The sequence below is a fragment of the Ustilaginoidea virens genome, chromosome 1, assembly GCF_000687475.1.
Source record: "Ustilaginoidea virens chromosome 1, complete sequence".
In the NCBI taxonomy this organism is placed as follows: domain Eukaryota; kingdom Fungi; phylum Ascomycota; class Sordariomycetes; order Hypocreales; family Clavicipitaceae; genus Ustilaginoidea; species Ustilaginoidea virens.
In genome coordinates, this window is record NC_057316.1 from 4,314,818 (window position 1) to 4,327,871 (window position 13,054).

At 55.8% G+C, this 13,054-nt stretch overlaps 4 protein-coding genes across 4 annotated transcripts; 2 read left to right on the plus strand and 2 right to left on the minus strand.

Moving 5' to 3' along the window:
- Window positions 1–213: 213 nt before the first annotated feature.
- On the plus strand, window positions 214–1,929 carry UV8b_00968 (uncharacterized protein; the record flags this gene model as incomplete). Its single annotated transcript, XM_043138466.1, has 4 exons — window positions 214–609; window positions 705–1,302; window positions 1,401–1,789; window positions 1,858–1,929. 4 exons carry the CDS (start codon window positions 214–216, stop codon window positions 1,927–1,929), a joined length of 1,455 nt encoding a protein of 484 aa, XP_042994400.1.
- Window positions 1,930–3,082: 1,153 nt separating this feature from the next.
- Window positions 3,083–5,037, plus strand: UV8b_00969 (uncharacterized protein; the record flags this gene model as incomplete). Its single annotated transcript, XM_043138467.1, has 5 exons — window positions 3,083–3,129; window positions 3,215–3,494; window positions 3,573–3,880; window positions 3,934–4,534; window positions 4,594–5,037. 5 exons carry the CDS (start codon window positions 3,083–3,085, stop codon window positions 5,035–5,037), a joined length of 1,680 nt encoding a protein of 559 aa, XP_042994401.1.
- Window positions 5,038–5,471: 434 nt separating this feature from the next.
- On the minus strand, window positions 5,472–7,696 carry UV8b_00970 (uncharacterized protein; the record flags this gene model as incomplete). The annotated part of the gene is made up of 4 exons (XM_043138468.1): window positions 5,472–5,598; window positions 5,708–7,385; window positions 7,491–7,542; window positions 7,625–7,696. 4 exons carry the CDS (start codon window positions 7,694–7,696, stop codon window positions 5,472–5,474), a joined length of 1,929 nt encoding a protein of 642 aa, XP_042994402.1.
- Window positions 7,697–8,862: 1,166 nt separating this feature from the next.
- UV8b_00971 (uncharacterized protein) lies at window positions 8,863–11,966 on the minus strand (the record flags this gene model as incomplete). The annotated part of the gene is made up of 5 exons (XM_043138469.1): window positions 8,863–9,707; window positions 9,805–10,285; window positions 10,365–11,505; window positions 11,648–11,768; window positions 11,867–11,966. The coding sequence occupies 5 exons, from the start codon at window positions 11,964–11,966 to the stop codon at window positions 8,863–8,865; spliced, it is 2,688 nt and encodes an 895-aa protein (XP_042994403.1).
- Between the last annotated feature and the right edge of the window lie 1,088 nt (window positions 11,967–13,054).

Sequence of the window (13,054 nt, forward strand, 5' to 3'; positions counted from 1 at the left end):
CCCATACCTCTTATCTCCTTGACTTTTGGAGAAACGACACGGCGGCCTCTACTCTACTCTCTGCTTGCTAGACTCGCTACCCTCTTGTGGTTGAGTTTTCTCCCCACCACAACCACGCTGCTATCAAGCAAAAACCGAGATCGTCGTGCTGATATATGCCCCCGCCGTGGGATTCGCAACTGCACTACCAGTGGCCAATAAAAGCTAGCGGTCATGGCTGACTCTGCTCAAGCAGTTGCGGCCAGTCCAAGGAACGAACCCACCGTCATCGAGACTACCGAAGACGCCGAAACCCGCGCCGCCAGACGCGAGTTGAAGCAGTCATCAATCTCTGATCAGAACCAAGGAGGAGAGGTGGAGGAAGGAGTGGCCAAGGGAGAAGACTGTGCTGAGACGCCCACAGAGGGTGGACTCGTTAAAAATGTCGACCTGAAGGAGCATGGCTCGCCTAAGAAGAAGCGAGCCCATGACCAGCTGGGCGAAGACCACCAAGATCCCAAGGACAACGATGCCACGAGTGTTGCCTCGACAGATTCTGGAAAGGATAGGACTACCAGACTAGAGCCTGAAAAAAAGCGACACCGCGATGGGTGCGCTGATGCCGCCTCGGTTCGTTGGAAAAGATGCCCACTGCCGTTCCCAACTTGCCCAAACGCCTAGGATTGTTTTTACTGACTTTTACAACTTGCCTCGCTCTCATGCAGGGACCCCAACTGTCCGCTGCAGACCCTCCGGTACACCCAGAGCCCAAAGACCCGGATAGCGCTCCTAGTCAAGCATCCCCCGAAACCTCAGCCGCGTTTGCCACGTCTGGTTTCGGGAAACTCGCTTCGTCACAATCTGGCTTTGCTGCGTTGGCATCACCTCAAGCAAGTGGGTTCGCTTCGGCCAAACCAACCCTGTCGTCATTCTCATCCGCCAAACCTACGCCAAGCTCCGGAACTCAACCGACAAAGGGTCAAACAACTGCGCCTGCATCTGTCGCTCACCCCCCCCGGCTTTCTTTTGCAGTAAATCCGGGTCTCTCACCCTTTGCCGGCCTTTTGAATACGAATGGTTCGGGGGGCACTAGTTTCGGGTCCGGCTCAGTGTTGTCCTCGACCAAGCCCTTGGTCGCATGCGGCACGAAGCCGCTGCACAACGACAAGGCCACGAGACCATTTGGAGCACCAGAGAGTGATGCTTCGGAAGATGACAGAGACGATGATGAGGGAGAGAATGTCAGTCAACCTGACGAAACAGGTCGAGGTGTATCACCCGAAAAGGACATGGATGACAGGAAAAAGCTAAAGCTTCAGAAAGGTGAGCAAACTGTGCCGTCTCGCAACAGCGGCTCGTCTCGCGCTCAACTGCGCGAAAAACAAAAACAAAAAAAAAAAAAATCTAATTCATGCCGACAGTCGAGGTCGATGATGGTGAGACTGGCGAGGTTACAGTCGTTTCGGTCCGCGCAAAAATGTTTAGCCTCGACAAACAAGCAGGCTGGAAAGAGCGAGGTGCTGGCATGCTGAAAATTAATGTCCCTCATACGTCTGTTGATTTTGACGAGTCGGGCGCAGTAATTCCTGGCAGCTTCGACGCGTCTGGCCTGGAAGCTGACGAGAATGGATCAAGAGGCCCCAAGGTTGCGCGTCTTATCCTGCGGCAGGATCAGACACACCGGGTCATTTTAAATACTGCAATCCTTCCGGCCATGGAATTCCAGGAGAAGGCTTCGTTGAAGTCGGTCGGAATCTTGTTCACCGCCTTGGAAGGGCCAGACGCAAAGCCCGTGAGCATAACCATGAGGGTAAGGATGAATATTCTTTCTGCCTACAGATTGTTGATGCTTTGTCACGTATGCTTATCATGACGCAGATGTCGGCCGCTAACGCAAGGGTCTTTTTAAACGAGATCAACGCCATCCAAAGAGAATTAAGAGGCAACTAAGCTCTTTCTCCTTCTTTTTTTTGTTTTAACTTTTTTTTTTTTTTTTTTTTTTTTTTTTTTTTTGTTTTACTTTTTTTATACCGGGTTTCTGTTTACGGCTGGGATGGTAGTTTTCTAATGGTAAGGGCTCAGTGGCTGGAACTAGGCCTGGATATGCACTTACAGAGTCATAAAAGAAGTTGGCGTACGCCCTTGACCGGCTGGGTAGGTACCTAGTAGAAGGGTATTCTGGTTTTATGAGTGCGGATGTATCGTGTACTAGTACTGGTTCTTGCAAGTATGAAGACGGCAGCACAACGATGATGAATTGATGGCTGGTCAGAAACGAAGACGGAACCAAGGCGGCGATGCTCTTTCCACGAGGCCCAGGCCCCTTTCTGGATAAGCCGTCAAGGCAGCCGACATGGGCCGATATGCTTACATCCTGACTACCAGGTGGGTTAGAGAAGGTAGTCAGTCGATGTGCGCACAAGTCATGTTGTGCATTTTGCTATGTTAGGTACCTAATCCAACCAGATGGCTGGGTGTATGGTGTACGTAGCCCTTCCGGGGGGGCATTTATTATTAATGTGGGCTGAGTTGATGTTGTGTTTCTGGAGTGAAATCCAACGTACATACCTACCTAGGTACCTATGTACCAGAGGTACAGTACGGAGTACAGACATATGATAGAGTCTGGTGCTGGTTTCTTATTCGTGGTGGCGCGGTGCGCAGGGGCAAAAGGGGCTGGAGGGCTTCAACCAATGCGAGGCTCTGCAGCCTGACAACCATGGAAACGACGCCCAAGACGACAATGGCACGGCACGCCCATCCCATGCACCTATCCACCAACCCATCACATCGCCACCATCCATCTCCCCTGCGACATCAGACACTGGACGCTACCAAATTGCGACTTGGAATCCAAGATACCACGGAAAGGTTTTTTTTTTTTTTTTTTCTCTTTTTCTTCTTTTCTTTTTTTTTCCCCCCCAAAAGAAGACAATCATATCATATGGCAGGCAGGCAGGCAGGCAGGCAGTGAAACCGAAAGGCCCCCTTGCGTTCAGTCAAAAAGGCACGGCTCCCCCGCGTTGCCGACAGCGCTAACTCGGATGTTGCATCATGCAGGTCGTGTCGCGTCAAACGTCACTGACAGAGACAACCTGTCGAAATGGCTGCCGCCAACAACATGTACAACCTCACCACGCTCATCAAGAGGTGCGTACGATCCGGGCCAACACCGACAGCCCGCCGGTGGTTTGATGCAATGTTTGGGCCGGCCCGTTGCTGAATCTGCTGGCAGACTCGAAGCTGCGACGTCTCGGCTCGAAGACATTGCCACCTCTACAGATCTTGCCAAGGATGGCACCAGCCCTCGCCAGGCCGCTCAACCTCCTCCGACAGCAACTTCCTTGGCCCCTCCGACGCCTGCGCAGGCCCTTACTCCGAAGCCAACCCCCAAAGCTGCGCAAGAAGAACCCATCCCGGAAGCTCTAGATGACTTTGACCAACTCATCAGCTCTTCCGTTCAGAACTATGTCACGCTCAGCAACGGCCTGGGGGGTGGCGTAGTTGCCAAGCAGGTCTGAGAAATCCCCGCCCCCCGTATCCAGCGGATCGCGTCAGGCTTTTGCTAACCACCCGCCTCGTCTCCGCGGTAGGCCAATGAAGTCCTGAAAGGCTTTCTAGAGCAGAGACGGTTCTTGCTGCTCACAACAAAGGCTGCCAAGCCCGATCCGTCGGCTTTGATGAGCATACTGAAGCCCATCTACGATGTCGTGGCGGCCGTTACGGAGCTGAAGGATGCAAACCGGCCGGATCCAATGTATTCCCAACTCAGCGCGGTTGCAGATGGCATCATGGCCTTGGCGTGGATTGCCCTGGACAGCCGTCCGTACAAGCATGTCGAAGAATCCTTCAGCTCGGCCCAGTTCTTCGGGAACCGGGTGCTCAAAGAACAGAAGGACAAGTATGCCGTGTGCCTGCAAATGCTTACCTTGACCGCTACCTAACAATTGACAGGGATCCCAAGCAAGTCGAATGGGTCCAGGCATTCTACCAAGTCCTCCGCGACTTGGCCGGCTATATCAAGCAACATTTCCCATCGGGCATCCCTTGGAACGCACGAGGCGAGCCGGCCCAAATCGTGGCCAAGTCACTGTCGCAACAGCCCTTGCAAAGTGGCTTGCCACCAGCAGCACCAGCAGCACCAGCAGCACCAGCAGCACCAGCAGCAGCACCAGCAGCACCAGCAGCAGCACCAGCAGGACGCGGCGGCTCAGCGCCTCCCCCTCCACCCCCGCCTCCTCCCGGACCAGCCCCCATGCTGGATATCAAGACGGAAAACAAGACGGACGGAGGGCCTGCGACTTTGGGAGGAGGAGGATTTGGTGCCGTATTCTCGGAACTTAACAAGGGCTCGGATATCACGAGCGGTCTTCGCAAAGTTGACGGAATGGAGATGACGCATAAAAACCCATCCTTGAGGACGCGGAGTCGAGTTGGAGACCGACAAGTCTCGTCACGGGGCAAAAGTCCGGCTCCAGGCAAGAAGCCGAAGCCAGAGAATATGCGTGTCAAAAAGCCAGCCAAGAGAGAACTCGACGGCAACAAGTGGACTATCGTATGCTTATTCTGCTCACTTTTACGATATTTCAGCTAATGCTCACAAAAATCACGCAGGAAAACTACGAAAAAGAGGCCGAGCCTGTTGAGATCCAAACGACCCTCGTTCAGTCGGTGCTGATTAGTAGATGCAACAACACTACCGTCATCCTCAAAGGCAAGGCCAATCAAGTGACGGTTGAAAATTCAAGCCGTCTCTCTCTAGTTGTCGACACCTTGGTTTCTACGGTGGACGTGATCAAGGCCCAGAACTTTGCATTGCAGGTTACCGGGACGCTTCCAACCGTTATGCTGGATCAGGTTGACGGCGGGCAGATTTACTTTAGCAAAGAGAGCATTGCCACCAAGGTCTTCAGCAGTAAGTCTTCGGGCATCAATTTGAATATCCTCACTGGACCGGATGACGACTACAAGGAGGTGCCGCTTCCCTCGCAAATCTGCTCTTATTACGATGAAACCAAGGACGAGCTTGTAAATGAGATTGTTGCCCACGCGGGTTGATTGATTGGCTCCATCGAGCCCACAACATCGCTTTGCTTATACTTGACGCGGAGCACAGGTGATTTTGCTGTTTTACAATCACGGGGGCAGAACAGGACTTTTTTTGGGGGGAGGGGAGATTGAAGTCGTGGTTGAATGTTGAACCCATGTCACGTTCAGGGTTATATCTACTCAGGATGCATCATGTCCAAGTACTTGTTTCAAATCCGACATATTCTTTCTTTAATTCTAATAGGGGTGGGCGCCTAAATAGACAAGCATCTCAATACACAAAAAAAGCCCATGGGTTTCGCACCTCTTGTTTGAAGAAATACACCGCCTGGCCAAGAGGGAAGAGACTCTACATCATCGTCATCAAGGGCGTCTCGAGCCGTGACAGTTGCCCGACGAGGAAAAAAAAAAAAAAAAAAAAAAAGGGGGGGGGGGTTCCTTCTTTATAGTCTCGCCTTTGGCGCCTGGATGGTTGGCAGTAGCAGATCGCGCATTTCCCCAGCAGCTTCGTTGATGTAATAGCTCATGCGGTCGCTGCCGAGATTCTTGGACACAATGTTGAAGTTGATGCTGCGAACGAATTAGCCGACGCAACTTCTCTCAAGTAATGACGCTACGCTTGGGGGGGAGCCCCCCCTTCTCTCTCTCTTCGCCGGCCGAATGGGTTGGGAGCACTTGCCTGTTTTCGTTGATCATGTAGGCAATACCGAAGCCTTGGTCGATGACCTGGCTCCAGCCGTAGCCGTTGAAGAATTCCGAGCTCAGCTGCGACGTGGACAGATACCAGGAGCTGGAGTAGGAAAAGGCGGGGTCCTTGAAGATGGCGGGCACCTCTTGGCCGGGCTGCAGCAGCTTCCTGAGGCCGAAGAGATGCCTGTCGACGCCCTTGCCGTCGGAAGCGGCGGTGATGTACTCGAGGTGGGCGTGGACCGCCTCGCGGAACAGCTTGACGCGGACCTGGTCGGTCTGCGAGGGGTCCGCCATGGCGGCGCACCAGGCGGCGGACTCGTCCGACACGGTGCGGCAGGTCTCGGTCCGGCCGAGCTGGAAGCGGCGGGTGGCCGCCGACTCGTACGTCGGGCGGCTCTTGCCGTGCATTTTGAAGTAGGCCAGCTGGATGACCATCTGGACGTAGGCGTCGGGGGAGCAGCCGAGCTTCTTGATGAGGGCCTTGCCGTACCCCTGGTAGGCCTGCACGGCCAGCTGGTGCTGGCTGACGACGGCGCGGAAGTCGGCGACGGCGCGGTCAATCTCGGCCTGGACGGGCGGCGTGACGTGGAACTCGAGCGCCTGCGGCTCGGGCAGGTCGGGGCGGACCGAGGGGTCGGACAGGTCCATCTTGGCGCCAAAGATGACGTCGTTGACGTAGTCGTTGAGCCGGTGGGTCGGGGTGCCGTCCATCATGGAGTGCTCGCCCATGAAGCCCGAGGTGCCGTTGTCGTTGACGATGAACTGCAGCGGCTTGTCGAACCAGCGGTTGGCGCCGTCGCCGTGCCAGTACTGGTGGGCCCGCTCCTCGAGGGTGACGGGCGCGGCGTCGTCGAGGCAGACGACGAAGGAGGCCGAGTCGATGGCCGACAGGACCTGGCTGTTGCGGGGGCTCGCGCGGACCAGCAGCTCGCGCGCGTCGGCCCAGACGTCGCGGTTCTCGGACGTCAACGCGCCGACGGGGGGCACCGGCGCCGCCGCAGAAGCCGCCGCCGCCCGGTACACCCGGTTGAACTGGCTCTCCAGCTCGGCCGCGTTGAGCTGGACGCCGCCGACCTCGTGCGGCACCCTGAAGAAGCGGTTCTTGCGGATGACGACGATGTGCTTGTTCTCGCCGGCCGCAAACTTGGCCGGGTAGTCCTTGGGCCGGGCCGGGATGCGCGTGGCGTTGAACATCCATCGGTAGCTGTCCATGCAGATGGGCAGCTTCTTCATGTACTCGGGCTCGAGGGCGCCGGCGTCGACGAGGCGCTTGAACTCGAGGACGGCCGAGGTGATGGCCGCGGCGCGCTTGGCCGGGTCCCGGCGCGCGCGGTCGTCCCGGTGCGAGTAGAAGTAGCTGACGTAGGGGACCACGGGGTCGCGGTACGCCAGGTACGCCGCCTCGTTCCACCACTCGTACACCCAGTTCCTGGTCGCGGGGTCCTCGCGCATGGCCACCAGCCTGTCCTGGAGCTGGGCGCCCACGCCGCCGGGCTTGATGAAGTCGGCGACGGCGGCCGTGCTCGCCGCGTACTCGCCGGCAGACAGCAGCGGGTGCAGCGACTTGAGGTACCGCTTCGCCGTCTCCTCGAGCGTCGGCACCGGGAGCCGCGGCAGCGACTCTTGGAACCGCAGCATGGGGCCCTTGGACCGGTCCTCTGCGTATCCTGCGGCGTCCCCGGAAGGCCCTGTCTCAGCAACGACGCGGGGTGGGAAAACAAGGGCCGCCGGCGTGACTGACGCGAACCGACGTGGACGGTGACGTGACGTACCTGGTGGGAGGGGGCTGTTTGCGAGCTTGGCCGACGACGCCATGATGGTTCTCTGCACACACGACAGCATCAGCATCAGCATCAGCATCAGCATCAGCACGGGGGAAGAGGGGGGTGTTTGAATTCAGGCGCACCGTCGGGGCGGACGCGGCAAGTCGTCGCGGAGCGGTTCTCAGTGCGCGAGAGCGAGACGCAGATGCCAACATGGCCGGCGGACGAGCTTGTATTCCGTACGCGGGCGAGGAATGCGCAAGACCAGGACGCAGGGCCGTCGTGTCGTGGGTCGAGGGCTCCAGAAGTAGTGCGAGGAGGAGGGATCCGTCAGCAGCGTTCGGCACATCCGTTTGGTTCGCAGCGTGTCGATGCGCAAGTCAAGCAAAAAGGCAACCTTTTCTTTCCGCCCGACCGACCGACCGACCGGACTTTGTCTGATGCAGTGAGGGATGGCAAAGTGCCGCGTGCCTTATTGGGCGAGCATGAGCCGAGGTAACGAGGCAGGGACGGGACGTGGTGTGGCGTGGCGTGGCAGCCGCGGGTTTTTTGCTTGCTCGCTATGTCGCTTTGCGCTTTTTTTCACATGGCGGCAGCACCCAAGCCCGAAACGGAAAGCGGGTCCGTCCCCTTTGAACGGAGTACAAGATGACAGAGTGCAGAGTACAGGGCACGGAGTACATGGTCGGCAAAGATGCACGATGCTGTTCCCCCCCCGCATGCTACGCAAAAGTGGAATTTGCATTGACGATTTCTATTAGCTACCTCCTTAATCTGGCCGAGGTACCACTTGGCCAGTTTATCACGAGCCTTTGCCTGCTCATCAATTAGCGCGATTTATATCTGCCTTTGCATACTACTTTTAGTGGAAAGATCCTCCTCGCAAATCTTTACGCGGGCTCGGCTAAGCCTACGTCGATGCCATTACATCCACCTTTGGTACATGTACCTAGGAAATAGGTGCCAGGCACCTGTTCAGGCTGCCTGCTCTGCTCAACAGCGTCTACCGGCTTATTTTGTAAATTCCGCACTTTTAATACTCAGAGCTAACCCCCTCATAATCACAGCACCAAGTATACGCCTCAATAGAAGCTGCAAACGACATCACGGGTTAAGCAATATTTTTTATTAGTCACTCACCAGAAGGATATTAAAGTGCAAACATAAACCTATACAATTGCCAGAGGAGTACCCTCTATCCACCCGTCTTTTTTTCTTCTTTTTTTTTTCCCCCTATACTATATCATCCACTTCCTTGTCCAGAATCTCACAGCAGACTAGTGGGAAAAGAAACCAAACCCGATCCGGTTTGCGAACGGGAAAGGGGGTATCAAGTGAGGGATTAAAAAAAAAAAAAAAGAAAAAAAAAAACCCCCGGTGGCTAGTAGTAAGTCTTGGGCTCATAGATGGGCGGCAAGTCTGCCTCGTCGCTGAGATTCTCGGACCACACAACGTTGTTCTTCTCGTCCAGATGAGCCCCCTTGTCACTGATGGGAATGACTTTGCTGGTGAGGGTGATTTCGTGCTTGGATACGCCAAGGGAATCCTCGGGAATCCACAGTTGGGGAGGTTCGCTGTTCACAGAGGGCGGAAAGTAAGCATCGCGCTCAAAGACCTCGCCAGAAGCCTGCAGGTGAGCAAAGTCAATGTCTTGTTCCTGCGGAACCATGTGCCGCAGGGAGTTGTAGTCGGAAAAGATCCACGGCTTCAAGAACCGCGTAAAGATGTTGCACTTTGGCTTCTGAACGCCGTAGTCATTGCTGCTGCTGGACGTCGCCTTCTTCAGGTCCGTCGATTCACCACCATTGGTCCCTGGGGCGCTGTTGCTGGTTGCACCGGCCACGTTGGCCTTGGCAGCTTCGGTGCCGCCGACGTTGCCCTGGACGAGCGATTCGTGGGCTTCCAAAGTCCGCGGCAGGCCTTGGAGAAGAGGTCCGATGCTTCGGGTCATCGTGATATGGTACAGAATCGTGAAGACGAGGAAGACAGCCATGAGTATCGCCGGGCCTGGCGCCTTGACCACCGCAAACATACCAACCATGACAATCTCGCCAATGTAGATGCCGGTGAAGAGCTGCTTCAGAGCTCGCGGATAGATCAACCCCTGGGTGTCCACCGCCGTGTCCGAGACGAACAGCAGGTTGTATTTATAGGCCAGGTGGAAGAGGAACAATGCCAGAGTCGACCAGAACAGGATCAGAGGAGCGATAACGGAGTAGATGATGCCTTGACAAGCAGACACCCATCCTCGTCAGCATGGAACCAAAGTGCGGGGTTCCGGGGTTCTTGGCAAGTAACGCAAGCCTGATGGAGGGCGACTCACTGATGCAAACAATGTTGGTATACACGGGAAGCAGGCTGCCCCAGAGGATGGCGGAGAGCGTGGTCCACTTTCTGTACTTGGCTCGAGGCGTGCTGGTGAGGAACTTGTACAAGATCCTGAAAACAAAAAGACCAACAACCTGCGTCACCGTGCCCACGGCAATGGTGATGCCCTGGACGATAAAGTAAGAGATGTAAAAGTTGGATGTTGTGGGGAGCGTGGAACCCAGGATGGTGAAGACCTGGCTCGGGTCTTGCGAAATCTTGACGATAGCCGCAGAGGCGGCGTCAGAAACAGATCGCCAGAGAAAGACTTGAATAACCTGGAAGACAAAGTATGAGTTTTGAGTGAACAGCTCCGCCTCGCTGTTGCTCTTGGCGCCGGCAACTCTAGCCAAGGCACGCATGATGACGGGTACGAGCGACATCAGAATGGCGAGAGCAACCGATGGAAGCAATCCGGAGATGAATCCCAAGATTTTCTATCGCGCAAGAAAAAGTTAGTGCGATTCGACGTATTTTGATGGGGATATGGGTGCAACGGCTGTTGCCGAGACGTACCTCGGGAATGTCATTGATCCACGTCAGCCCAGGCAGCGATTCAAGCGTCTTGACTTGAGAGATGATTCCGACGATGCCAACGGGAATGGCCCAGAAAATGATCATGGCTGCGATGATGGCGTAGACGGCATAGCGGCGAATGATGAGCTGCCACCAGGGGATTGACAGATTCTTCCAGATGACGTCGTTGGGCTTGAGACCGATGGCCTTGGGGCTCATGTGCAGGGCTTGGTGATGGGTAATGACTTGGTACGCAGCCTGGGCGTCGGCCTGCGTGTGGAATTCCACAAAGAGCGCCCCAACCTTGGTGAAGTTGCCCTGCTCTTTCCACGCGGCCTGGGCGCTCCTGATTTCCGGGATGCTCTTCTCCAACTCGGAGCGACACCATGTGAGGGTGTCCACCTTCTTGCCAACGAGGCCGAGGGGACCGAGGCGATGCGAGGGCCGCTTCTTGTCGGGCAGCCATCGAGAAATCACATTGGCCGTCTCCGCGTCCTGCTCAGGCTCGCTGGCGTTGCCTCCCTTCTTCAGCGCCTTGGCACGAGCCTTGTTGACCGCGACAATCAGTTTCACCTCGGCTCCCTCGAGCTTCATGGCAACCTTGTCGCGCTCCTCAACCTTTTCGTCCAGCTCCTTTGTGTTGCCAGCGATCCAGACGTTCTTGACAGCATTGTTGAAGATTTGCCGAATCTTGGCCTCGTCAAGATATTCCTGCGGGACGGCGGTGAAGAGGACGGTGCGAGCCGAGATGCGTTTGGCGTAGTGGGGAGTCAAAAGATACGCTTGGCGCAAGTTGATGAAAAAGATGCACTCGCGGGTGATCATGTACATGAGGAAGCCGTAGACGGCCCAGGCAACAAGGGCGTGGGCGAAAAAGTAGTTGGGCGACTTGTCGACGTTGACATTGCTGTATGACAAGATCTCGAGCTGACCTTGGCCACCCTTGCCCGTGGCATTGACAGGGAACAGAATGGGCCAGGTTATGCACGCGCTGACGAAGCAGACGACCGTGCACACCTTCAGATAACGCAAAAACAGGTAGGCGTCGAGAGTCTGGTGAGTGAGCGAGTAGGCATCGGGAATCTTCCAAAACGAGCCAAACCAGTTGAAAAATCCCCGGGGCAATTCCGGACTGCGTTCGCTGTAGCCACAGGGTCAGAAAGCTGCTGTGCATGCGAATGCGAGATGGGCATTCGGGCTCAGAGCCATGCTGGAGCGATCGATGCTGGATGGAGCCAGCCTGGGCCCGAGTCGAGAAATGCACACAGTCTCAAGTCACTCACCACCTCCCGCCTATGTATGTGCGAGGCGCGTAAAATCTGCGCTGGGATCTTCTGAAAACCAGGAAGAGAGCGATATAAGCTGCCGATATGATCAACAACGGGATCAGTGTCTCGACCATGCCTATCCGTAGCAATCGATTAGCTTTTTTCTTTTTTTTTGAAACGCCAGTTTTCCCCCAAGGCTATGCGGAAAGAGAACTCGAGATGGCTAGCACTGACCCCATAGCGACTGAGGCTGATTTGTCTTGGCAGTTTGAGCATCGCCTCCCTTTTGGTCCACCGGGACGTTCGTGTTGAGCCAGCTGATGAAGTTGCCCATTTTCGTATCAAGCGGCTGTTGTCCGCACAGTTGCAGAGTTGGAAGCTTGATTTCTCGCAGTTGTTGACCCTCGGCGTCAAGCCCGTGCGCTCCCTTGACCCAGAAATGCACGTCGTCGGGACCAGCGAGGGGCTGAGGGGATGGCGACCGCGCTTGCTGTTGTTCGCAATTGTATGTTGTAAAGATGAATGGGCAATCCGGGGAAGGGAAAAAACTAAACTCGAGGGGAAGAGTAGGGGTGTATGACAAGAGCCGACCGACATACATGTACCCACCCCCCACTCCCTTGCCGGTGCCCTGCCTTCCTTGTCCTTGTCCTATATGTCTTATGTTCCTTGTGTCCTAGGGGGGGGGGGGGGCTCCATGAGATCACAGGCACCAGGGCATGGCTCGGCAAAAAAGACAAACAAGAGACGGGGCCCTGGGAGGTGGCTGGACAACATCCATGCAAGTCTGTGACGACGCCGAGGTTGTTAGTGCGCTTAGCAGCGACGCCAAAAGAGAAGGCTGGGAAAGGGATGACTATTTACACGGCACGTTTACGTCTTCTTGGCGAGACGAAGAGCTGGCAAAGTCTTTTGGCTCTACTCCGTGTATGTAGCCAGGCATTGTTGATTGTGGCGGGATGGTGTGAGGGTGTGATGGCGTCTGGTGTGATGGTCGGTCCGTCCATCAGCAACTGCAGGCTAGAACTGCCGGTTGGACCAGCCAGACTTCGAAGAGAGCAGCCAGCTGCCAGCCGCCAGCTGCCACTGCCAATTGTCAACTTGCCGAGTCCCGACCCCAACCAGACCCAAGCCCCAAGCCCAAGCTGGTTGGTTTATGTCATTGCCAGGTTCAGGTGCTGAGGAGCTCTGGTCTGGTGCCACATGCTAGACGCTAGGAGGCTCCAGCCCGTTGCTAGCGCGACAAGTCCCCGATCTGGAGCGGCTGTATCCACTAATCCGTCAATGTCTCGGTCAGTTTATGGATTGGGCCCGCCGCTCGATAGGGAGGGGCAACATCGTTGCGAGACTACATATCAACCGACCTATGCCCCCCCCTTGTCATTCGACCCCCCCACAATAACTTAACTGACCTGACCAATG